This window comes from Colletotrichum costaricense, assembly GCF_030867565.1.
Source record: "Colletotrichum costaricense strain IMI 309622 chromosome Unknown Scaffold_12.1, whole genome shotgun sequence".
In the NCBI taxonomy this organism is placed as follows: domain Eukaryota; kingdom Fungi; phylum Ascomycota; class Sordariomycetes; order Glomerellales; family Glomerellaceae; genus Colletotrichum; species Colletotrichum costaricense.
In genome coordinates, this window is record NW_026848241.1 from 177,616 (window position 1) to 202,274 (window position 24,659).

At 53.9% G+C, this 24,659-nt stretch overlaps 6 protein-coding genes across 6 annotated transcripts; 5 read left to right on the plus strand and 1 right to left on the minus strand.

The window, feature by feature from the left end:
• Positions 1-1,749: 1,749 nt before the first annotated feature.
• CCOS01_11021 (transmembrane protein UsgS) lies at positions 1,750-3,169 on the plus strand (the record flags this gene model as incomplete). Its single annotated transcript, XM_060459174.1, has 4 exons — positions 1,750-1,915; positions 2,003-2,109; positions 2,202-2,374; positions 2,428-3,169. The coding sequence occupies 4 exons, from the start codon at positions 1,750-1,752 to the stop codon at positions 3,167-3,169; spliced, it is 1,188 nt and encodes a 395-aa protein (XP_060309906.1).
• A 695-nt stretch (positions 3,170-3,864) lies between these two features.
• On the plus strand, positions 3,865-5,868 carry CCOS01_11022 (acetamidase/Formamidase; the record flags this gene model as incomplete). The annotated part of the gene is made up of 7 exons (XM_060459175.1): positions 3,865-4,020; positions 4,070-4,140; positions 4,207-4,437; positions 4,579-4,881; positions 5,003-5,091; positions 5,204-5,446; positions 5,573-5,868. 7 exons carry the CDS (start codon positions 3,865-3,867, stop codon positions 5,866-5,868), a joined length of 1,389 nt encoding a protein of 462 aa, XP_060309907.1.
• Positions 5,869-6,270: 402 nt separating this feature from the next.
• Positions 6,271-7,535, minus strand: CCOS01_11023 (OTU-like cysteine protease; the record flags this gene model as incomplete). Its single annotated transcript, XM_060459176.1, has 2 exons — positions 6,271-7,100; positions 7,169-7,535. 2 exons carry the CDS (start codon positions 7,533-7,535, stop codon positions 6,271-6,273), a joined length of 1,197 nt encoding a protein of 398 aa, XP_060309908.1.
• A 1,698-nt stretch (positions 7,536-9,233) lies between these two features.
• CCOS01_11024 (uncharacterized protein) lies at positions 9,234-13,169 on the plus strand (the record flags this gene model as incomplete). Its single annotated transcript, XM_060459177.1, has 5 exons — positions 9,234-9,649; positions 9,709-9,811; positions 9,870-10,716; positions 10,782-11,341; positions 11,904-13,169. 5 exons carry the CDS (start codon positions 9,234-9,236, stop codon positions 13,167-13,169), a joined length of 3,192 nt encoding a protein of 1,063 aa, XP_060309909.1.
• Positions 13,170-16,103: 2,934 nt separating this feature from the next.
• On the plus strand, positions 16,104-17,630 carry CCOS01_11025 (uncharacterized protein; the record flags this gene model as incomplete). The annotated part of the gene is made up of 1 exon (XM_060459178.1): positions 16,104-17,630. One exon carries the CDS (start codon positions 16,104-16,106, stop codon positions 17,628-17,630), a length of 1,527 nt encoding a protein of 508 aa, XP_060309910.1.
• Positions 17,631-19,732: 2,102 nt separating this feature from the next.
• On the plus strand, positions 19,733-20,566 carry CCOS01_11026 (uncharacterized protein; the record flags this gene model as incomplete). Its single annotated transcript, XM_060459179.1, has 1 exon — positions 19,733-20,566. One exon carries the CDS (start codon positions 19,733-19,735, stop codon positions 20,564-20,566), a length of 834 nt encoding a protein of 277 aa, XP_060309911.1.
• Between the last annotated feature and the right edge of the window lie 4,093 nt (positions 20,567-24,659).

Below are 24,659 nucleotides of genomic sequence, written 5' to 3' on the forward strand. Positions count from 1 at the left end.
CTTTCTCCTGGATCATTCCTTGCCTGACGTACCTCATCATCTCACTTTACCTCGTTCGAGTTGATTGCTAATGCTCAAACACACTGGCAGACTCATACCCTGTACACAGGAGAGAGATGCTGAACATGCATTGCCACCTGGTAATTATAGGAGAGACCCTCAATTCCAGTATTGCGGGAGTTTGAGACAAAACGAACCCTCTCACTCACTCAAGCATATCCTGATTGGCTTTCACATGCCTCTCTCTCTTTCTCTCACTCACTCGCCCCCTCACTCACTGTCTCTCATACCTGATCTGAGTCTGCTATGCTAGATTCTCATCACCCATCTTGTTGTGATCCAATTTGCTTTGATCTCTCACTTGCCCCGTCTTCTTATGCACGGAGACCACCTAGATAGATCTGGAGAACAAGCTAGGATGACTAGGCTCACTGAAGCGCGCGCCCTCGTGATGTGCCCGGCCCCATCTGGAGCCAGCCTGGAGATTGCACGTCGTAGTCGCTTCGCGAACAAGGTGCCGCGTCCACAATCCATTAGGGGGGTCACACCGGGGACAGCCGACGTATCCCAGCCAAAATATACCCTTAACTTTTTTCATGACTATCCGTACTACGTATAAGTATGGGGATCGATATGGGGGAGCCCAGGCGTTGTAATGTTCGCTTAGAAGAAAACGGCAAAGATGAGACGGGGCAACCTCAACATAAATCCAGTGGAAACCTGGCATTTTCAGCAGTGTTCATATTTGGTTACGGATACCTTTTCAGCTCCGCACTTGCAATCCTCGCCTTTGAAAAATTGAGGCTTAGAGAGCTCGTGTTACCTTGTCATTTCAGCCCTCACCGCATTCTCAACCAGAAACTAGCTTCCGAGGTTTCCAAAAAAGCTTCAAGAGCCTCGGGTCCCCCATGACAACAGCCGTCTTATTCAATTGCAGATATAACGCCTGGGGTTTATACCTACCCTGAAGAGCCTCAGCATGCCTGGGGGTTAACAATTCAGGGACCTGCCATTGGTCCATTGAAAGCTCTGAGCTTCAAAGCTTCGAGCTGTCGAGCTTTGAGCAATGCATGCAGGGGTTCCAGCTCTTTGCACAGGGACGCGTTCTGGGATGCAAGTTCGACGCGTGCGCAATGCAGCCGCAGCCGCGGCAACTCGACATGAACCGGGTACCACATCTCCCAATCTCTAATCCACTTGCACCCGATCATCGGAGCTGACTGGTTCTGCGATGGTGCATCGCCATGCAGCTCGCCCTCATACAAGCGAATGATTCTGCTTCTGAGGCGCTTCAATTGTGTGGTTTGGTAGGTTCACGTGGTTCAGTACCAAAAGTACCTACCGGGCTAGGTACCCACGTACCTTACCTCAAGGCACTTGAAGCTCCTACCTACCTAGACTCACTTAGTTGGTCTTATCTCTGATATCGATAAGATAAGGAATACGGGGGCTTCCCGGCACTCGGTGAAGCTCGGACCATCCGACCTTCCGGACGTACCGGTTGCAGGGCAGCGTTGTGAGGTGCTAGGTCTCTCAGCCACTAAACCCCCGGTATGTGTGTCGTCATCGTCTGCCCGCCACACTCAGCTCCAGCTCCCAGCAAGTTTAGCTCCCGGCCAAGCAACCAGCCCTGCGCTGACAAGGTCGCAACAGCTCGCGTGCCCCTCCAAGACTCTCGATATTTTGAACCTCAACACCCAGCAACGTTCGTGGTGATCGGCATCGTCACTTCCACACCCTCGAGAAAACATGGCGACCTCTGAAAAGGGTCAAAGGCGCGACAAGCTTGAAGGCCAGATTGACAAGCAGCTCGACAAGCTTCCCATTGACAAGGAGAGGCTCAAGCGGGAGTTCGACCTCTCCCACTTCGACCTGAACCAAATCCTGCGGGGCATCCAGTTGACGCTGGTTGGAGGTCAGTTGATGGAACCATGCACATGGCGTCCAGACTCCATTCCTTTGGAGTTTATTGACACAGCTCAAAATGCTAACTGCCAACAAGCTCAACGAGCCCTTCAAAACCCTGCCTTGTTCACATCGGACCACTACCGACAAGCCGGCATTGCTGTCTTGAGTGGCCTTGCCATCCGTCTCGTCATCTCCATTCCCGTATGTATACCTTAAACCCCTGCGCCAGGAGCACGAAAAACCACCGAGATACTCCTGTCTTCCTCACAGCAGGTATTGACATAGCGCAATAGATCATTGGCGTCAGAGTCTTTCTCTGGATTCTGTCCTTCTTTTTGAGCCTGGACCATGTCACTTGGGACGACCAGCTTGTTGGGGGCCTCAACTTCATCGAGGAATATGTTTTGCAGGTCCCCTTTTTCCTCATGGCGCTGATGCGCTACGTCACCCCGACGCTCGACAACATGTAAGTCCGCATCTTGCCCCCAGTCCTTGGGTCTTATGCTAACGCGGAGGCAGGTTTATGGACTCGCTGAACTGGGTTGATAAGACGTATGTCCAAAAACACAAGCACGAAGACCCGACCAAGCTTCGAGATATGTACTATCCCAACCTCAAGATGTACAAGGTCAGCGACGGCAGCACCCACACGACTAGCACGGCCGAAGCCATCAGCATGTTCCTGTACCGCTTCGCTCGGAAGGGTGCCATCTCCCTCGCCGTATTCGCCTTGTCGTACCTACCCATCGTCGGTAGATTCGTGCTGCCCGCGGCCAGTTTCTACACGTTCAACAATGCCGTTGGATTGGGTCCTGCGTCTGTCATCTTTGGAACAGGCATCTTCTTGCCCAAGCGGTACATTGTCATCTTCCTGCAGAGTTACTTTGCGTCGAGGAGTTTGATGAGAGAGCTGCTGGAGCCGTATTTCTCTCGTGTGCACTTTACCAAGGAGCAGAAGAGGAACTGGTTCCGGAACCGCGAGGGACTGCTGTTCGGCTTCGCCATCGGGTTCTATACATTGATTAAGATCCCCCTTGTTGGTGTTTTGATCTATGGTATCGCAGAGGCCTCAACGGCGTACCTGATTACCAAGATTACCGATCCTCCCCCGCCTCCCGCCGAGAAGGCTGCTTTCGCCGCGAGCCAGCAGGAGTGGACGAACAAGCACGAATTCCTCAACCTCTCCCTCGGTGATATTGATGCCATTCACCTCAAGTCGCGGCCGGCCAACCCGACAGGTGATGCTCAAAAGCACGAGTAGACAAATGGCAAGGGAACGGCGAGGGTGTCTGTTCGTCTATCACTTTTCGGGGGTCGCTATCCGTAGGCTTAACTAAATCGCGTGAATCCAGACATGCCGGGATAGGGTGACATTCTGCGGACATTTGCAATGCTCTTTTCTGCAACAGGACGGGTGAAGGGGACCGACAAGGCGTAAACGACAGATGCCGAGATAGCCAACCCCCGGATTCCAATCAATTACGTTTTATGATAGGAGCAGGCATGCGACATGAGATCACTACGCCGTCTTATCGATTGGTTTTTGGAGACTGGCCGACGGGCGGAGCCAATGCGGGGGTTGCCAGAAACAAGCCTCTTACGGTATCGGGCAAAAGCTCTTATCAGCCCGCACCCAGCTCCGCACTTGCAACTCTCAGCAGCCACCACCACTCCCGTCTCATAGAGGACAGTTGGGGATAATCCCATACTCGGGATAGATAGCCAGACGAGGCAGGAGAGAAAGGCGTCTCATTCGCTGGGTGAGATAGTTCCGAGGAGCTCAGGGCGGGGTAGTTTGGAGACGTTGGCTTGGTTGCATGTATATCTACCACACTAGGAAGCAGAGCGACCTGTTCTGGCACTCAATCTCATAACGACAAGTGAACATTTCATCTCACTCTGTTGTCTTAGAATCACTTGCCTGATACAATCAACTTTGAATTTATCCATTCCACCATGGGCAAGACTGGTATTCGTACGGCCAACAAGGTCAGCTTCGATAAGTCAGCTTCTGAGCAGCCTGGCCTGCATGTAAGTGCCCAAGTGCTGTCGATGTACGCCTCGAGCATCAAGTTCGTTGACATCAACACCAGAACAGATGGCATCCAGATAGTGAGTGCTTTAACTGGAAGGAGATCATGTCACAATACCCTCTAACCAGGCCCCTCCCAAAGTCCCCTTCTCCGGCACTATCAAGAATGGCGAGACAGTCAAGATTGAATGCGTAGACTGGTAAATCGCCCTTGTTTCTTTCACCTGCGTCTGCTAGTGTTCAACAAACTCACGCAAGAATGCCAGGACCGGTGGCCAGATTGGCAACAACGACTCGGCGGACGACATGCTCAACGTCGACCTGACCAAGATCCACTACCTCAGCGGTCCGTTCGAGGTCGAGGACGCTCAGCCGGGGGACCTGCTCCTGGTGGAGATTATGGACGTTCAGCCGTTCGAGGACCAGCCTTGGGGCTTTACGGGTGTATTTGATAAGAATAACGGCGGTGGGTTTTTGGATGAATTGTATCCTACGGCGTAAGTTGTTTCATTGTCACATCACGTCACTCACTCTCACTCTCACCGACAATACTTATGTACCATACACAATGAACGCAATCCTCACCGTTCTCATCCTCTCTCACCGCAAAACAACCCTAACACTGTGTACGCAAATAGGGCAAAGGCAATCTGGGACTTTGAAGGAATCTACTGTACCTCGAGACACATCCCGGGAGTAAAATTCGCCGGGCTCATCCACCCGGGCATCTTGGGGTGCGCCCCGTCCGCCGAAGTCCTCGACACCTGGAACGCGCGCGAGGGCGAGCTCATCGCGGCCAACAAGCTCGACCGCGACGTCGCGAAGCCGCCGGAGCCGATCAACGTGCACGCCGGCGCGGCGAACGCGGAGCTCAAGGAGAAGGTTGGTAAGGAGGGGGCCAGGACGATTCCTGGGCGGCCTGAGCATGGCGGGAACTGCGAGTGAGTTTTTGAGCATCCTCTTTACTTCTTTCTACCCTTGAGAGATTTCGACGAGGAAATCTGGAGGGTGATAGACTCGGGGATGATGGGAAATGAGAGTCACTGACGTTGAGGGGAATAGTATCAAGAACCTGAGCAGAGGAAGCAAAGTCTACCTACCCGTCCACGTCCCCGGCGCCAAATTCAGCGTCGGCGACCTACACTTCTCTCGTAAGTTTCCAACTAAACCAACTGTGCTTCCCCCCCCCCCCCCCCCCTCTCTCTCTCTCTCTCATATGACCATGTATCCATATCATCAGGTAGCTCACTAACCATATCCCAGAGGGCGACGGAGAAATCTCCTTTTGCGGCGCCATCGAGATGGCGGGCGTCATCACGATAAACTTCAAAGTCATCAAGAACGGCGTCGCCGACCTGGACCTCAAGTCGCCCATTTACATCCCCGGCCCCGTCGAGCCGCAGTTCGGTCCCGGGCGGCACATTTACTTTGAAGGGTTCTCGGTTGATCAGCACGGGAAGCAGCATTACATGGATGTTACCGTCGCCTATCGTCAGACGTGTCTTCGTACGTTTCCTCCTCCCTCTCTCTTCTGTTCTTTTCCTTCTCCTGCATGTTCTCTTCGTTGCTTCCTTGAATGTTACGAATGGAAGATTGATGATTATGATGTTTGCTAACGCAAACAACATAAAGGCGTCATCGAATACCTCCGCCGCTTCGGCTACAGCGACTACCAGGTCTACCTCCTCATGTCGTGCGCGCCCATCCAGGGTCACGTCGCGGGCATTGTCGACATACCCAACGCGTGCACGACCATTGGCCTGCCGATGGACATTTTCGACTTTGACATCTCGCCGGGCGCGGGTAAAGTCGAGAAGCGGGACCTGGGCAGCTGCGCTTTCGCGACGGGTGTGAAGGAGGGAACTGTTACCAAGGGCGGGGCGAATAGTCAGCATAGCTATGGTGGTGGGTTGACGTATAAGGAGTGAGGAATGAGACTGGGTTTGTGGAAGGTTTGCTGAGTGTGAGATGAGAGGTCTCCTTTGAGATGGAAGTTTCGTGCGGAGTTTCCCCCTTTCCCTTCACTTTTGTCTTGCCCCGTGTCATCGCGAGCGATTGGATCAGAGTTGCGAGGTCAAGTTTGATTGAAGTCGAATGAGGTTGGGCAAGCGTAGTCACGAGATATTGTAGTCGTCGAATCTTTATGCGAATTTCACTTATGAAATGCCAAACTCATCATAAAGCCGTGAGATTTCACTTCCCAATGAGAATCTCTCGACTTGAAAACAAGCCAAACTCCCCGAGTCATCGATTCCCGTTCCTCATATGATCCATACCCAACAACTCCGCCCCGCCATGCATTCATCAATAGGCTCTCTTATCTCTATTCGTCAAAAGTCCGGAATCTCAGTCATCGCAGTGTGTCCCGTCGCGCCCGTATGAATCCTAGCCTCGGCCGTACCGCTGCCCAACCACTCACATCCAGGAGCATCGCACTTGCGCAGCGCATTATCGCCAAAGGCACCGCCAGCACCAGCAGAAGCACCAGCACCGGCGCCGGCACCACCCGAAGCACCACCACCACCACCGCCCGCAGGTTCGTCCTTGATCTCGCTGAAGCCCATATGCCCCGTCGCCTTGGCGTGCTTGTTGGCCTCCCTCTGCCCGTTGCCCAACCAGTCGCACCCGGCCACGGTACACCGCAGCAAGAACTCGGTGGTATCCGTAAAGTAGTGCATCTCGTGCAACTTACGAATCAGCGCGCGCGTGCGGTCGAGGACCTCGTCGTCGGCGGTGCTCCAGTTCGTCCTATCGAGTTCCGGAGGCAGGTCCGAGTGCGCGTAATGGGGCGGCTCCGAGGGGCTGCAGGCGATGCGGTCGTAGTGGATGCCCGAGTAGACGAGGATGCAGCGCGATTCCTTGTTCTCGCCGAAGCGCAGTGGGTTTTGGGATTTGACGTCGAACGCGACGACCTCGAGGTCGAAGAGGTCCGAGAAGATGCCGAGCTCGATGGCGCCGCCCCAGCGCTCGGGGTCTTGGATTGTGCGGATGTACTTCTCGACAGGCATGTCGAGGACGGCTTCGGGGTAGTCGTCTGGGTGTTGGCGGATGTAGTCTGCTACCATTTTGCGGAGCTCTTTGGCTTCCATTTGTTTGCCTGGGATGGCGCCGCCAAAGGCGGTGAAGAGGCAGCTGTTGTCGTCGGGCATCACGCGAAGGACTTGGGATTTGTTGTCAGATGGGAAGGAGTTTGGGGATTGGGGGTGAAAAGGGCAGCTTGGTACTCACGTAGAGTCGACTCACGCTCCGGCCACGGGATGCTGATGTCCGAAGGGGACGGGTCGGCATCGGGATCGAGGCGGGGCTTCTTGGACGTCTCCAGGCCTCGAGATGCAGGGGCGGCGGCGGCGGGCGGAGGTGTGATTGCGCGATGATGGGCCGGCTCGATGCTGAAGGACTGGCCGTTGAGGCCCAGGTCTTTGGCGTTGGCGTCCTTGTGCTCGAGGGTCAGGGTCTGAAGGGGCCAGCCGTACTTGAGGGTGAACTCGGCGATGCCCGTCTTGTCCTTGATCTCGTTGAAGAGGTCTCCGACTGTTGCGGTGTCCTCGAGTGAGACGACGCCTGTGCCTCCCGGGCCCTTGTACCTGGCTCTCATTGTGAGTATCTATGCGGACTTGCTTTGCTTTGCTGAAGGGATCTGTGGGATGGTGAGTATGCGGGCCAAAGTCAAGATAGCAAGCTGAGATAGGTGTTTGATGGTGCAATGACGCACAGGCTTCAGAATGAGATGGAGTAGCGACTGACGGTAGACGATCTTGACCGGGGACGGATCCGGACGGACAACCGATGGTAACCAAGCTCTTGATGGCGGGGTTCGAACGGAGGGGTTTATCTTATCGCAGAGTACCAACGGCGGGTTCTCACTCTGGAGACCCGAGTGCCAAGGAATCTGGACGTGAGACGTAGATAATAAGGATGCGCGTTGAGTTGGGTCGCTTGGACTCAAGTTTCGATCCTGATTAGCTTCGTAGAGTCTTCTGGCGTGAGAGACACTAGGGCGAGATTCCTCGGTGAAGGAGGCGGGAAGGATGCTTCTGCAGCTATGCCGGATCCAAAACGATGGAGTTGACTTGCAGAGGTGGCACCGCAAGGTTAAGGTAAGGTAGGGGTAGAACAGCTGCTGTCGAGGGTTCGGATGCACTAGAAGCTTCTCCGCTTATGAAGTAGCTCTAGAAAGCTGCTTTGAACAGGTCGTGTGATGTTTGGACCGTGGGAAGACGTGGAAAACCGAGTCTGAGCGTTTTGATAGCTGGAGCGTAGCTATTTCAACCTAGGCACCCAAGATGGGCTAGGTCAGACCGAGCCTCTGGGCCACTCTAGTAGGGCAGCGGCTTTGTCCGACTCGAGAACTTAGAGGATGACGGCGTCCACGGTTCCGGGTGCTGGGATTGGAGGTTTGTGCTTGTCTTTGATTGTTTCCGAGTGGAGAACTACTCCAATAAACGCTGCTGCAGCGACAATGACTTCATGGTTCCACGTTGCAATCGCCCACTTTGTCTTTCCTCCACCGAGTGCTTATAGAGTTGGTAGCTAAGCAGCGTTGTCAACATGTTGCGAACTATGAGGAGCGTTGATGAAGAGCTGGAAATAGCTGTCTCCAAAACCATGGGACAAGCATTAGGTGTCCCGCAGAGAACGGAGATATAGGATATCATGGTGCCAGGTCAGAGACAGAGAGGTCCTATCAGGGAACGAACTCATAACACTGTTTCTTAGGCTTTGAGGAGTAAGAGCTCGAGGAAAAGCCTTGGTCAACTTACCAATGACTCTTTCCTTTAGTTCTCTCTCTACCCACTCTGAGAAAAGAAGAAGCTATTCAAAGAGACGAGAGGAAGGTACAAAAGATGGCACCATCAAGTTCCTTCTCACCCGTTGAGAAGCTTAAGGTACATCTTGAGGTACAGAGGAAGCCATTGATCTAAGTCTCATCCAATTGCCCGCCGCCAATGTTCCAGTTAGCCGAGGTGGAGCCGGAAGATGCCACGGCCTGCCCCGGGCTGGTTCCTTGCTAACATCCCCTCGCAGCACCACTTGTACCCGTAAGACCCCGGCCAGCTCCCGCCTCACTGCTTTCGCAAACCTTCAATTCCTCAGCTCCCCCCAAAGAAACGTAGTAACTTGTAGAATCCCACCTTTGCGACGGAAGCCCTCGACCCCCTCTCCTACTCGACCTTGCCAATCAAGAGGGTCCAGAGTCTCGCTTGAATCCTTGTGTCTTCAATTGTTACCAGAGAGAAAAGGATTCCTTAAGCTGCCCTCGTTCTGCGATTCCCCAAAGAGGTTGGACGAAACTATGGCGACGCGCAGCGACGCGCCCGAAGTGCGCGAGTCCATCGAGGCCAAGGTCACCAAAGATGTCGAAATGACCGACGCACCCGACGCCAGCACCGCCGAAGCCAAACAACCCGAACCGACTGTCTCTGCGAAGCCGGCTGAATCCGACAAAATGGATATTGACGCTGGTGCGAATGCCGACGCCGACGCCGATGCCGACGCCGACGCGGACGGTGAAGCGGATGCAGATGGCGACATTGACGTAGATGCAGACGCAGACGCAGACGCAGACGCGGATGGTGAAGTTGACGCAGACGCTGATGCAGATGGAGATCCAGATGATGGCGTCGCATCCCCCGTGGAGTCCGAGCCTGGCGACCTTTTGGATGTCATCCAAACCATCAGCTCAACCGTGAGCAACTACAAGGATGAAGAGTACGTTCGGATCAGGCGCACCCTTTGCCTGTCTTGCTGCTAATTAGTTGTCATCGCAGCGGTGAATGGTGGGCGGCTAGTTTCCAGCGCATCCCGAACAAACGTCAACTGCCAGATTACTTCGAGATTATCGAGAACCCCATCGCCTTCAGCACCATTCGCGTATGTCCCGCCCATTCGTAGAGCCTTGTTGGCACGACACAGAACTGACCCCGAGTAGCACAAGATCCAAAAGAAGCTGTACACAGATTTCCCCGAGTTTGTTCGCGATCTTGCACAGATTTGTCACAATGCGCAGGTGTATAATCGGCCTTCCTCGGCCATCTTTAAGAGTGCCACCGTCATCCGAGATCTTTTCAAGAAGGAGTTGCAGAAACTCGTTGCCAAAGGCACGATCAAGTCTGAAGAGGCAGAGCTTCCCGATTTGGGCGAGCTCCCGCCCGCAGAAGACTCGTCGCCAGAGGCCGAATCCGAAGAGGACGAAGGAGAAGAGGAGGAGGAGGAAGAGGAAGAGGAGGAAGACGACGAGTCCGACGATGACGGAAAACGCCGACGAAGCAGGAGGCGTGGCCGAACTTCGCTCACCAAGCGCCAGCTTGAGGAGGCCCGGGAGGAAGACGAACATAAGAAGCGCGGCCGCCCTCCCAAAGTCTTGACACCGCTCGAGGCGCGTATTCACAACGTCATCAAGGGCCTGCGCAAGTTCCAGTCAGACGACGGTGACTTGCTCATTGGTCCCTTTGAGAAGTTGCCCGATAAGCTTGCGAACCCGGACTATTACCAAGTCATCACCAACCCTATTGCGCTCGACAACATCAAGAGAAATGCTAAGAGGAAGAAATACTCGACTGTCGATGATGCGCTCAAGGATATCGATCTCATGTTCAACAATGCAAAGGAGTACAACGAGGAAGCCAGTGACATTTACGAAGCCGCTGTCGAGCTGCAGAGGCAAGCACATGAGCTGGTCGCGCAGGAAAAGTCGAGGCCAGACGATGAATTCCGTGACGAGGATGGCAAACTGCCACTGTCGGAAATTCAGCACAACGGCCAAGCATGGCGAGTCGGTAAGTTTTGTTCCCGGTCCCTAGGCTATTCGAGAAGGATGAGTCGGGGTGCTAATATTGTGTAGGCGACTGGGTGCATATTCGTAATGTCAACGACATGGCCAAACCCATTGTCGCGCAAATATTCCGAACTTGGCAAGACCGAGCTGGACAGCGATGGATCAACGCTTGCTGGTACTACCGTCCCGAGCAGACGGTGCACAGGTTCGAGAAGCACTTTTTCGAGAACGAGGTGGCAAAGACGGGCCAGTATCGCGACCACCAGATCGAAGAGGTGCTCGACCGATGCTTCGTCATGTTCGTTACGCGGTTCAATAAAGGACGGCCACGTACTCTGCCGGCGGATAAGGAGGTGTACGTGTGCGAGTCTCGGTACAACGAGGCGACTTGTAAATTCAACAAGATCAAGACGTGGACGAGCTGCGTGCCTGACGAAGTCCGGGAGAAGGATTACGAGATGAAGCTGTTTGATCAGCCGCGACGGCTCAAGAAGGTGCCCAGCCCTATCAAACACCTCTTGCAGGCGGATGCGAAGGAAACGGATGAGCTCCCGAAACCGACCTGGGGGGCGGCAAACGCACCGCCCATTATTGGTGCCGTGCATCGGCGCCCTCGTGAATCAAACGTGAGTTTGGATGTGATTCATTCTGTTTTCCCTGCTGTTATTCCTTTCGTTTGGTCTATTAGAATGGCCCTGGGCCGGACGGGTGTCGTGCAGGAATACGGTATACACGCTGGAACACCTGCACGAATACCACACATACAGCCTTACCGTGCCGCCTCCTGGATGAAGGAGGTGGACAATTGCCAACCCTCCAACACACCAGCACCAGCACCAGTACACCCTCTCGTCGTCCCTCTCGGTTATGCAGTGCAGGCAGATAAAGGGAGCGACGCGTGTGGGTGGGATAACAACACCCTGCATCCCGTATCAGACGTACTTCGCAGCAGAAATTTGTGCCTTCACCTCTTACTTCACTCCTGCCCTCACTCTTGATCTCATTCTCATTCTCATTCTCACCCTCACCCTTCACCTTTGCCCTGCAAATTTCAAACTCAGCCTCACCTTCACTCTTTTTATTGCGCGTTAGTTTATTTTTCTATCTCTCACATCCTATCTTTCGGGCTTTCACTTGGTCTTCATTTGGTTTTCTACGTTACTGACAAAATTGACTTTGATCGAACAGGAGTCTCCCCCACCTGAGCCCACGCCTTCTCCGCCGCCCATGAGCCAAGAGCCTGCGCGACGGCCTTCAGTTCTCCAAGCGATGCGCCAGACGCCGAGCGACATGTCGATGGGTAATCCTCCCACGCCTTATGGGCACGGAATGGGAGCTGCGCCGTCTCCGTCGCCAGCAATGTATGCTCAGCAGTACACGCCTCAGCATGCTTCAGCATCGCCAGTCGCGGTGAACCATCAAACGCCGGTGCCTCTACCCCAACTTCCTCACCAGGCGTCTCACTCTCCGCAGCAGCCCATCCGCCCCATGTACCAGCAGCAGGGATTTGCGCCAAGCCCGTTCCAGCACCAGCAGCAGCAACAGCACCATCCCCACCACGCACCACAGCACATGCACCCTCAGCAGCAGCAGCACCACCAAGGCCCGCCCCCTCCAGCACCTCAGTTCCAGCAGCACCACCTCCCGCCGCACCAACAGCAACAGCACCAGCACCATCAGGCCCAAGCGCCGCCGGTCCCACAGCAGCACCACCACCAGCAACAGCACGGCCACCACCAAATGCATCCACAAATGATGAATCCCATGGGCGGCCCGACCTACAACCATCATCAAATGCAGCCTCATCCCGCTGCAGCCCGCACCCCCATGGCCAACACGCCCAATGCCATGCAGCCCGCCAATGCCTACAACCCTCCTAGGCCTCCCGAGGTTTTTACCCTGGCCGAATCCCTCAACGACCAGATCCCCGAAGAGGTGCGCAGCCAGTACAACAGGGACGAGAACGGCAGAATCTTTTTCTACTCCACACCGCCCATCGCCCGCCCCGAACACGGCCTCGCCCCAGACAATGCCAACTCGGGCCACAGCCTCGCCTACCTTGCTAAGAGCAACCCGCAATGGCTGGCCGAACGCGCCTCCCGCGCAAAGCCCTTTGCCGTCGCCAAGCAGAAGGAGTTGAAGGTCAAGATGGCCCTCGACAAGGTCACCGAACCCGCCAAGGGCAAGACGGGTGATGAGCTTCGCGACTGGGCCGCCGACTCCCTGGTCCGCTACGTCGAGGCGCACGCCCAGGAGACGTCGCGCATGCGCGAAGAGGGCGATCTGGACGGTCACGACCGCCTCATGAAGGAGCAGCGCGCCGCGCGCCGCAAGAAGACGAGAAAGGAGCTGGAAGAGGAGGAGGAGCGAGCCGACGAGGCGAAGCGTGCCAATTACCTCGAGGACATTTACTTTGTCCACTCCAGTCTGCGCACGCCCAAGCCTGCTCACTGATCGAAGGATCAAGCAATTCAATGTGTATTCTAGTCGACACCATCCCTGCTTCTCTCTGTCCCTTGGATGCGAGCTTGTAATTGAAGGGCCTTGGGTAAGGCAGGGAGGATTCGATCTCCTGGGTAGAAAGGGAGCGGAGTTTTTTTCGGCGGGTCGGACTGCTGTGATACCTATTGGCTTTTTGGAGTTTTGAGGGGAAAACGAAATGGCTCACTGTATCAAAAAGATTATCATCGTCAGGGCATCATGAGACGATATTCATGAGGCCTGTTCAAGTACCTAATTTGCACAATTGAGATGAACAGTGTTCAGAGATCCCGTTGTTTTCAGGCGTGTTTTACCATCATTGCCCTTGATGAATTTCATGTCTGCACAGGAACTGTTGATGAATGGTCTCATTCCATGATGACTTGGTGTCTATTTATGAGTAGTGATCCAAGTGCGTTCTGCCACGATTCAATCCAAGTACCTAGGTAGCTGATACCAAATCATACTGAATCCATCAGCGATACGCCGAACCACACATTTTGGTAATCTTCATCACCATGCACCCTCCAACCCCGAAGCCTTTGAAGGGAGTAAGACATCTTGAAATGAACAAGACAAAGGCTGATCTGGGAGATCAAGCTCTTTGAGTGGCTGACGGGCTGTACCTGCGCCGTCGAGGCAGCGGCCCGGCCGAGTTCCTCCGGCCACTTACTATACGCAGTCACGGCAGTATGGAAACCTTCTATGCTTCTTTGGCAGTTTTTTGCCTCAGGACCCTTGCCCCATATTAAACACGTCTTTGCACCAATCACACGCAATGAGACGCAAGCTCTCCAGTGCATCGAACCCGACAGGCCAGAGCTGGACCCGACCAGGGGGTACTAGCGTAGATCTGATTCGCCCCCCCAAAGTCATGTGCCGGGTTGTGTGACTCTACCGCTGAATCTTGAGTGAGATGCTTAGCATTTAGATGTGCTACTTCTGATGAGATCTCAACATGGAATGTCGCCAATTACACCAGATGAGAGGTATTAATTTCTATATGATTGTTCCTACTCCCATAATGTTTTAAAACCCATAAACGACGTGAAACTGAGACTGTGCTCCTCAATATATGAGTCTCGAATGTTAGTGTAATGAATAAAGTACCCAGTCCCGCCCATCCAACCCGAGCGGACGTTTGTGCCCGTGTGCCGCCCACTTTACACCCTGAGCCACCAGAGATCGGACCCTTTCCTTTGGGCGAACCGATTCGCGTGGTGAGGGGCAAATGCAGCGCAGCACGCTAATTGAGCCTCGCTCTGCCCAAAGGCGGCTAGGATTGAATGATTCGCTGACGTTCTCGATTCCTAGTTCCGACTACATCTCTCTCACCTCTCCTTCCTCTTACTCATAACCGCCTTTGCGCCTTCTTGCTTTCGACTTCACCTCTCACCTCTCATTTCTCTCTCTCTCAACCCGCGAGTTCACGAACTTCATCACCCTCTAAACCCCGAGGAAACCGACACACACGCCCGCATCCGATTCACCGTATTGCTCATCCGCCCAACCCACTTTCCTCTTTACCGTTCGTCTATCCGGGTTTCGCTGATTAAAGCATTCCGTTTGTGGCGAGTTCGTCCATCAAGTCTTGAACCGTTCTTGTCGTCGAACCGAGGACTTTTTGAATTTCGTTTTCACAAACTCTTTGCTTTCTCTTTCTTTTTACCTTGCTGTGCTTGTACTCTGTCATCTTAGTTCGAGCCACCCGCGAATTTCCCGGTGTTTATTCTGCATAGCCCCGTCCTTGTTCTTCTTGGGTGGCGTCGGCGTTCCGTGCGGGTAGTAGGAGGACTTTTGCGACTTGACGGCTCCGATACATCCACGGCTCACATTGGCTGTTTCCCCTGAACCTTGCTTTCGGTTACTCTTCTGGTTGGGATACCTGGTTACGTCGGGTTCTTCATTGGGTGTCGGTTGAAGGGTCCAAGCCGAAATCGACTCGAGGCTATCGACAACAAAGCATCGTTACTATTCGACACAACGAACGGCATTTTTACTCTCTGCAATTCCAGCAAACCTGGGAATCATAGCAACCCGGCCGTCCAAGATCTGCGGCAGCCTCCAAACCTCGAAATCAAGAGTGTCCTTGGGCCAGCCAGTGCCAAAGACTAAGTTGACAACTGGGTCGCCACATACCCAATATCAGATCGAAACTATTCTCCGTCCTTCTCTCCTCGACCTGTTCGGCCAAGATATACGGCTCCTCGAAACTCTGAAGCCAAGGTTGAGCCAGATACCTGAGGCTCTTGTCGTGAGCTTTGGCTAGAGAGAACCCGGTCTGGTTCTCGATCAACAATTACGGCCAGCTTAAGGTGGCCGTTCAGGGCAGAGTTTGCTATCTCCGATGAGTATCACGGTTTCCACGGTTGATTCCGCACTCCCCAAACCCAATTGCCTCCCGTCACGGCCCAGGGGCTTGGTCATAACACCCAACCTTGATCCTCTTTTTGGGATTCCTAGAGGGTTCCCGGTACCTTGACTATCACCAGGGCTTCCAAGAAGGTTCCCGGCACCTTGACTATCACGAACATACTTCGAGTATCATTCGGATACAGATAACTTGCTCAGAGGCACCACAAGGGTTCCCGTCGCCGTCTTCATCTCCAGCACTATAAGATGGGCTCCCCAATCCCTTCTCTGCAGTCCTCGGACCTAGCAGGAACATCTCACTCATCTTCTTCATCTCCTACACAACCACCTACTTCCCTAGGAGATTTTAGCAAGCTGTTTGAGAATCTGCGAGTTCACGAGACTTCTACCTCATCTACACGTATTCTCTCTTCGCCAGACAGAGTCTACTCTTCTTCTCTACATTGCTTTGAGCCTCTTTACAAGTCAGAGAGTCCCTCAAGCAAACAGTCTCAGCCACTTCTTCTCCTCCCTCTCATATTCACCACAGAAGAAATGGCCAGAACTGGCACCAAGCGGAACTACCAGTCCTTAGACTTGGCCGAGGTCAAAAGGCCAAAGGTCGAGCCCAAGGACAAGAAGCCTGCCGTCGCTGCCGCTGCCGCCGCCATCGCCGTCGGAATGGTAGCTCGGGCCTCTTCAGACTCGGGCTACCATTCCGACTCGTCCGCCGCCGCCGCCGCCGACAACGACAACGCGGGAGAAAGGCTCTTCAACAAGCAGACCGCCAAGAGACCTCCTCCCAGCTCCCAGCTCCCCTTGGCCGCCCGTCTGCAGCAGCGCTTCGGCGCTCGCGACGAGTCCTTGGCCCTGGCTTACCCGGATCAATGCGCCCGCGGTCTCTACATCTACGCCGACGGCTCCAACATCTCCGTGTCCTTCTTCAACGACCTGAAGAAGCGCATGGGCATGTCCAAGGACCAGCGCCTCTCAACCTCCGCCTTCTCCTTCCACGCATTCAGGGGAATACTCGAACGAGGCAGAGAGGTCAAGGAGGGCGTGATCGTCGGCTCCCGTAACAACAAGGCCGGCAACAACAGGTCCTCCTCCTCCCCTTCCTCCGTCCCCCTGTACCTGCAGGAGGCCGAGGCGTGTGATTACACCGCCAAGGTCCTCCAGCGGGTACCCGCAGACAACTCCTCCTCGTCTGCGGGCTCCTTCGCGATGAAGGAGCAGGGGGTCGACGAAACGGTTCAGCACCACATGCGCAAGGCCGTCCTCGACAACCTCGGTGCCCCCGGCGTCATGATCCTCGCTTCGGGCGACGGCAACCTCGACGGCGACATGGAGGGAGGCTTCCCCGCCGCCGTGCAGTCCGCCCTCGCCAACGGCTGGGTCGTCGAGGTCTACCACTTCGCCGAGTCCGCCCACTCCACCTGGCGCGATCCGCGGTTCCTCCACAACCCGGAATGGGACGGCCGCCTCACATGTCACGCGCTCGACGACTTCGTCTTTGACATGGACGCCAAGCAACAGCCGGTCACTCCGCTCGGAGCTGAGGTGCCTCGCACAGCCAAGAGCACCAGACGCGAGAGCCGGCCGGCTTACGTGCCGTCTTGGACCCTGCCACCTACTCAGAAGGCAGCCCTCGTCTCTCTTCCTCCGGCAGCGGCAGCAGCGGCAGCAGTCACTCCCCCGCCAAGTCCCCCCTTGGAGATGGCACCCGCGAATCCAGAGGAGATGGCTCAGGCCGGACAGATAGCCGAGTTGGTGGGCAAGCTGAAGCCGGAGTTGATACCCGTCATCGCCGCCTCCCTCCTCCGCGCCGCCTCGGCCACTCCTCCTGCTGCTCCTGCTCCCGCGCGTATTCCTTCCGCATCACGCGGGGACGCTAGTGGCTTCGCCGGCAGTGCAATGGGCTACTTCGGAGCCCAGGTCCCCTCTCCGCCCGCCCTCTCCGCCTTCCCCCAGACCTACCCCCTCCAGTACCCCCAAGCCACCTCCTACACGGCGGCCTTGGGCCAGTACCAGTACAACGGGGTCTGGGGGAACCAGGTGGGCTACTACGGGTACACCGGCTGAGTCAATGCGACTAGCCTTTTTTAAACTCTCTTGTCTTCCTTTCTTCAGACCCCTTCTCTGTCGTCTTTGCTCTGCGCTTGCTCAGCCGAAAGGCAGCAACCAGATAGATTTCACAGCTTAGGGAAAGGGGAAGGGCAAGACCGGTATATGGGAGGGGTTCGCAGGCCTGAAAGACGGCTCTGGCCCCGTGGATATTTGGGATGGTATACGGGAGGGGTACGCAGGCCTGAAAGACGGTTCTGGCCCCGTGGATTCTTTGGGTCGCCTTCGGGCACATTTTTTTGGCCTTCGGGCAAGCCTTCGGGCAACTTAACTTAGGTATATGGGAGGGGTAGCAGGTCTGAAAGACGGCCTGGCCCCGGGGGTTTTATGGGATTTGGTATATGAGAGGGGGACAGGTGCCTGAAATATGGCGCCTGTTCCCCGTGGATTTGGGGAGGGAGAAGTGGGTAGTTGGGAGTTTTTTGAACGCGATACTTTTTTGAGTATGACGTTTTTCTCCCGGTGCTGGTGAGCATAAAATGCGCTGGCGGGCATAAGATGCCTTTCTTTGAGCTTTGTTTCGTAAATACATTTTGTTCGTTGATACTTTTGTGTTCCATGTTTCTCCGTGATTGCCTGTTTGCCAGATCATTTGATATACGAAGCGTGACATTAAATGCTTCTGTTGTCTCGAGGTTGAACCAAGGTAGACTTCTTGGGCTTGACTATGCTCTCCCTCCATCAGATGTCCCTTGGATTTGTATCAAAGTCTTGTACCGTCTCAGAGAGGACTCTCTAATCCTACCAGACCAACGCCGAGTGCTGAAACGTCTGGTGACTATTAGCACGCCGTCGACAACGAAGGCGAACTCAAGACAACATCCGTATAGCCAGGAAAGCATACCTCTTATGCCGACAAGGAAGAGACGAAGGTTAACAGCGATAGGACCGGCCCCAAAGCTCAGACTTCAGCTCAGACCAACCTGCGAATCAGCATAATACCCCATGTCAAAGTTCGTGGAGATTGTCCGCGACAAGTACCACGGGACCATCATCTATTCCGTCCAAAAACAGAGGCCCGTATTGAGGCTGTTACCGGATAGGTGTTTTTGAATCGAGTTATGAGTCTTTTTTTCCCTTTGTAAACGTGATTCGTTTGGGCAACGCTAGTTGGTAGAGTCTGCTAGCCCTTGATGGGTTTCAACATCCATAAGTCCTCGATTGAGGTTTGCTACTATACGAACCAAGATGAATCTAGGAAAAGATGAAGCACTGTGACATTATCTTGAATAAAGCTTCTCGGTGGGCATATAAACCACAGCGTTGTTCGGAGTTTAGGTTTTCGGAGGATTATCAGCCGCTGTCGTTTTGGTTGAATTCCTGGTGTTCGCAAATGTAGAATCGTCTTCGCTCATATACAGCACCAAAATTCTTATTTGTTCATGTCACAGGCGAAACTTGCTAAGTATGGCAGGACGAGAGATAACCAAGTCCATCAGGCAGGTAATCTTGATTTCTCCGGTGACTGACCACTGTTTCCGCTATTCAAGTTTGGGCACAACCCCCCTCCCGGACTTGCGTATAATTCAATTTAGCCCAGACGGACACGGTCAACAACCCGAGGCCCCGTCGTTGCAATTGCTTAAGCAAGTGCCTTACTTCGGAGACTTTTCCATCGGTTCGTGAGGTTCGTCCGGTCAGTAGTTACGCCGGTGGTTCGTGCTGCACGTATGCAAAGTTTTCGAGTTTCGGCGACTAATACCTCTTATCCCCGGACCCCCTTTCCGCCCCCGGCCCCCCGGCCGAAATTTCCTTTCTCGACGCCGTTTGTGATGCCCAAGTGCCGCTCCGCATGCTCCACATCAAATTCCGCTGCGGCGACCTTCTCTCCGATGATATGCCATGCAATGAGTTCAGCGGAGTTTGAAGATGTGTACCACAGGAGAAGACAGGATGGCGAGCTCTTTCAGCTGCCCCAAGATAAACCCAGAATGGCGATTCTTATAAAAGTCACCGGTATGCCACAGCTCTTCTCTCAAGTTTCACCAATCACTTTCCAACATTCATCATACTCGCAACTCTCAAGACTACATCAACCAAAGATTCCAAGATCGCCCAACATGGCTTCAACTCCCGCTACGCAAGAACCTTGGTCGCTCGCCGGCAAGACAGCCATCGTCACCGGAGCGTCTCGCGGCATCGGACAAGCCATTGCCTTCCACTTAGCCCGCAAAGGCCTCTCCAAGTTGGCAATCACGTACGCCAGCAACTCTGACGCGGCACAAGAGACTCTAGACGAGTGTCGCAAACTCGGGGTAGACACCGCCATCGCCATCCAAGCGGACGCTCTCGACCCTACCTTTGGTCCCAAAATCGTCTCCCAAACGCTCCAGCAGCTTTCCACCGCCTCCATCGACATCCTCGTCAACAACGCGGTCCTGAGCGACTACTCCAAGGTGCAGCCCATCAAGGACACAACGCTCCCCGTCTTCCTTCAAGTCATGCAGGCCAACGTGTTCGCCCCCATCTCCCTGACGGCCGCCGTAATACCTCACTTGCCCTCCCAGGGCGGCGGACGCGTCATTGCCATCTCGAGCGTGCTGGCGTACCAAGCCAACTCGGACCCCACCATGACGTACGGGGCCAGCAAGGCCGCCCTGCAGAGCTACACGCGCTCTCTCGCCGAGGCGTTTGGCAAGACCACCAAGGCGACGTTCAACAGCGTCGTTGTCGGTCTGACGGCGACGGACGCGATCAAGAATAGTCAGGATTTGTTGCCTGCGGGGTATCTCGACGAGCAGATCCGAGACACGACGGCGGCGGACCGGATCGGGGTCCCCGAGGATATCGCGTACGTTGTTGGGTTTCTTGCTAGCGAGGAGGGGCGCTGGGTCAACGGGGGTGCTGTCAGTGCCAACGGAGGCAATCGTCTTGTAATGGCTGCCCTCGGGTAAATGGATTTTGTTTGGTTGGGAAGGTATTCAGACCACGACACTGCTCTGATTTCGATGGAACCCCCTTGTAGAAAGGATCGCATAGAGGAAACAAATCTTCTCATAAAACCAATGAGCGACATTTGTAATGGCCTCTCACGGGGGCCGGCCCTTGAACAGTAACCTAGGTCTTTTGACATTCTTATTTCTCACGCGGGAGTAAGACGAGCCGGGTGTTGAAGGTTGGCTAGAAGTCGAGGCTATATAGTATGGCATCGCGAGGCCCGGGCCATCTGTGTTCTAGCTCAACGCTATGAATAATTGGTGGTTTTTGTTTGACTAGGAAGCACGGGCGGTTCGAATAGCTAGCTATTTGGATGCGGATTGATGGCAATATCAATTCGAAATGAGGGCTTGCCCTCTCAGCATGGGGGAAAGTAGCGTGATGACATATGTGTTTGCAACTCCTATACTGTAGCGAAGGACGATGATTCGAATGCGGCTGGGTCTTGACTAAGGTAGAGACGAATAACAGCAGATGAGATAAGGACAGAAGATCAGTTGACTGGACCTGTTTGCCTCGTGCCGGAAGCGAAGGCAGGAAAAGCCAGATGTCAGAAGATTCCGTTACTGCCTAGTGTATGCCCAATACAAAGCCCTCCAACTCCGTTCCTGTGACCAGACAGCAGGCGTCCGTCAGGGTCTACGGGTCAGGTCAAACTGGCTGGGTGGTGGAGTGGCTGAGGGTCAACAATCAAATTACGCCCACAGCCTACTCGACGACAGACTACGAGTTCGAGTTCGATTCCCAGCAAGTACACCAAGAGATGTAGCCAAACCGGTGGTGAAATCTTTTTTTTATTTTATTTTTTCATCTTTTGGAACTCGAGATGCTTTATGTGTCATTCGTAGGCATGTACAGAGCGAGCGTCGACGGTGAAATGTTGTCTCCTTCTCAAACCATACTACAGGCTCAATGTGCAGAATCGTGAAATACCGGTATTTGAAAGAACAGTGGCGGATGAAAGGACGCCTTGAAATTCATAACTTGAGCCTCCATAGAAGTCTCAGTGCGTCGGGGCTCGGAAAAGGGCTTAACACGGCAGTGTGTGATGATATGGGAGCAAGCCCAATGTAAATTTGAGAAATTGTTTCTAATCTGCTGTGCCGCACGCATCTCCTATAACTGTTTTGATCTTATGGGGGTTCAGATCTAGAAATATAGTTTCGAGATAGTCACACTATTTGATATATTTCTAGCATCCGCACCATATTGAAAACGAAGGTAAGCCACTGTCCACAGTCCTCGGAGCAAACGATAACGGCGAAACACGGCTCCTCAACATTAAGTACGGCACGCCAAATTCAGAGCCTCGAAGACAAATGATTATTCCTAGAAGAATCAAATGAGAAAGCTTGAGTCGCGGTAGCACCTTGAAATATATGGACGGAGAGGCGGAGCTCAGGAAGCAATGCTTCCTTCGTGCATGGATGAAAGGGGGCCCCCCAGCTTGGATGGAGGATCGCGCTTGCAGCGCCTATTTCTCCGCCGGCGCGCGCTTTCATCGCGCTTCGCCTTGCCTGAAGATAGACCGACAACCGGGTCGAAGGGACTCTGCCTGGATTAAAGTGATCCTGTTCAGGCTGCCGACAAAGTCAAGCCTCGAAGGCAGAAGGTCGCTTGATGTCGGGGTCGGACTCGGGGGTTAAGGTTGAGGATCGGGACAGAGACGGAGGGGGGTGCGTTATTGGTGGAGAGTGCGCTTACATAACATTGCCATCAAATTGGGTTTCTGGGATGGGGGAATAAAAATAGCAGTCCAAGCCACACCTTGCGGCGCTTCCCGAGTGGGACGTGGCGAAATGAAGCACGTGGCTTGGGTATAGAGGTGTGGCTCATGCACGGCTTACATAACACTAGCACTACTCCGTCAAAGCGAGCATTCGGGGCATAGGAAGTAACGAACACATCAGCATTGGAATGAGTGAATGGCAGATGGATTATGGATGCCCATACCTCGGTGATGACTGACGAACCACTCGGACAATTCGGCAGATCAGGGCAGCTGCCCGGGAAACAAGTAATAATTCCCCGAGTTGAAATCAGGCATGCCGTCAATATGATTACTCCGTATTCCCGGGCCCGCGGATCCTCTAGCTGCTCCGTATGGTCACCAGCTTTCCAATTGGCTTGTTCGTACTCGTTTTTTCCAAGCTCGTTCCTACTTGTTTGAACTTTGGAATAAACCTTCCAGGCAGTGCTAAGGTAAGCTACGAATGCTGTGCGATATTTCCGGTCATGCGTACCCGTAGATTGATGATTATGTACATTGGATCTTTTGGGTGCTGACCAGGTTCCACTCATGGAAGTCAGATTCGAAGATTCCATCATGTGTCACCTCAATGCCTGCCTTGCCTGCCTTCCAAGCCTTGTTCGACTGACAGCTTCCGTGCGACCTGGCAATTGCCTTTTTCCCATCACGAAGGGGATGGGCAACAAGACGCTGATCGAGGGACGTTCGGTGATTCGACACATTGCAAAACACATTGGCTGCAGCTGTTGAGGCAATTTCACACCACGAAAGGCAAGGGATCTTCATCTCCCCGTGTCCCCCTCATCTTCAAAAAAGTTCAGTCGAAACGCTTTCCTTGATGGCGGTTGAGCGGTACCGGGAAATTTTTATATGGCTGCCTGATTGATGAACGAGATGCGGTTCCACGCGACCATTGGAACAGATGGGGAGTCTGGTTCAGGTACCTTGGACCACAAAGAGTCAATTCCCTCCAAGGCCCAATCATATCCGTCGACAAGGTCACGGCGGGGTGTTGAATACCCAAGATGCAAAAGCGATGATTGGCAGCTGTCGGTGGAGGGGGCTGATCGGCGGACTCAAAATGGAGACCCTTGGCAAGAAGCATGGGCAGCAGTATGTATGTATGGAGACGGGACGGGGGGCGAATGTCACCATCGGGACGCCCGAACTAGTCGGGCCACACGGCCGGACACAACCCTTCTGATTCAAGTATTCTCACTTGGTGTAACTTATCAGTGGTTTGCATTTGTGACTGGCTCGCTTCGTTGTCTTGCGCTTTTTGGTGGACAGTGGGTGTTGTTTAGACACAGCGCGTGCTTGTCAAAGCCGCGGATCACAGATCTGATGTGACACGGAGGGAGGCCGTGAGGGCACGCATGGGGGGGATGGGGGCGAAGATCGACCGTCAATCATCTCAGCCGGCAGCTTTTAGCTGAACTGGAGTTTGAAGATTGTGTAAAAAGGGGTCTCTTGGTCTTATTTTACGTTGGTTTGAGGCGGCCCAGTGGTGGCAACAAAAGTGAACACGAACACCAAATGAAAGAGGCAACATGCTGTGCATGCAGGCATGATGTACGGCAATCTTGGCCAGGCAGCGAGCTGTAAAACTCGCATTATTCAAAGAGAGATGTTGATAGCATTGAGGCCAAGATGATAGTATCGTGGAGTTGCACTTGCATGTACCCCGAGGCCGCAGAAGAAATGATCAAAACGCAGTGGGCCTGGGATTCCCAAATACGTACGTACGTACCTCTACCATGAGCTTATAGGGTGTTTTAAGGGCCTGTACCCTGTCTAGACTCTCCCGCATGCCCTCAATGTTCCGACGGTGCCTTGGATGCCCTTGAGGACGGGGGCTCTAGGCATTGGATAAGTATGATATCCAACATCACCTCTCAGTCAGCGTGAGCAAAAGCCGCAATGGAAGTCCACTAGTCCGTCAGGGAATTCCATGATCTGTAGGTCATGGTGGACGCATCTCACGAGATCTGGCAGCCTGTCTTGGTTAGGGTACCTTACCCATAAAGGCGTGCCAAAGTCTGACATGGAAGTCGGCACGCAAACAAGTCACACAGCTAAAGTAAGTTGTTGATGTCAAGTTCAAAGTTTGGATTCTCAGATTCGGATTCGAGAAAGACGGTGTTGGTACGTATCTTGGAGCATCCCTGTACACGCGGATCTTGTACCCTGTACCTTGATCTCCCCCACGACTTTCACCACCTGGGCAGCGACCAGTGACCACAGCCCACGGTCCATGGTCCACAGACTCCGTCACTCCATCCTCGACGTCGTCCCGCCAG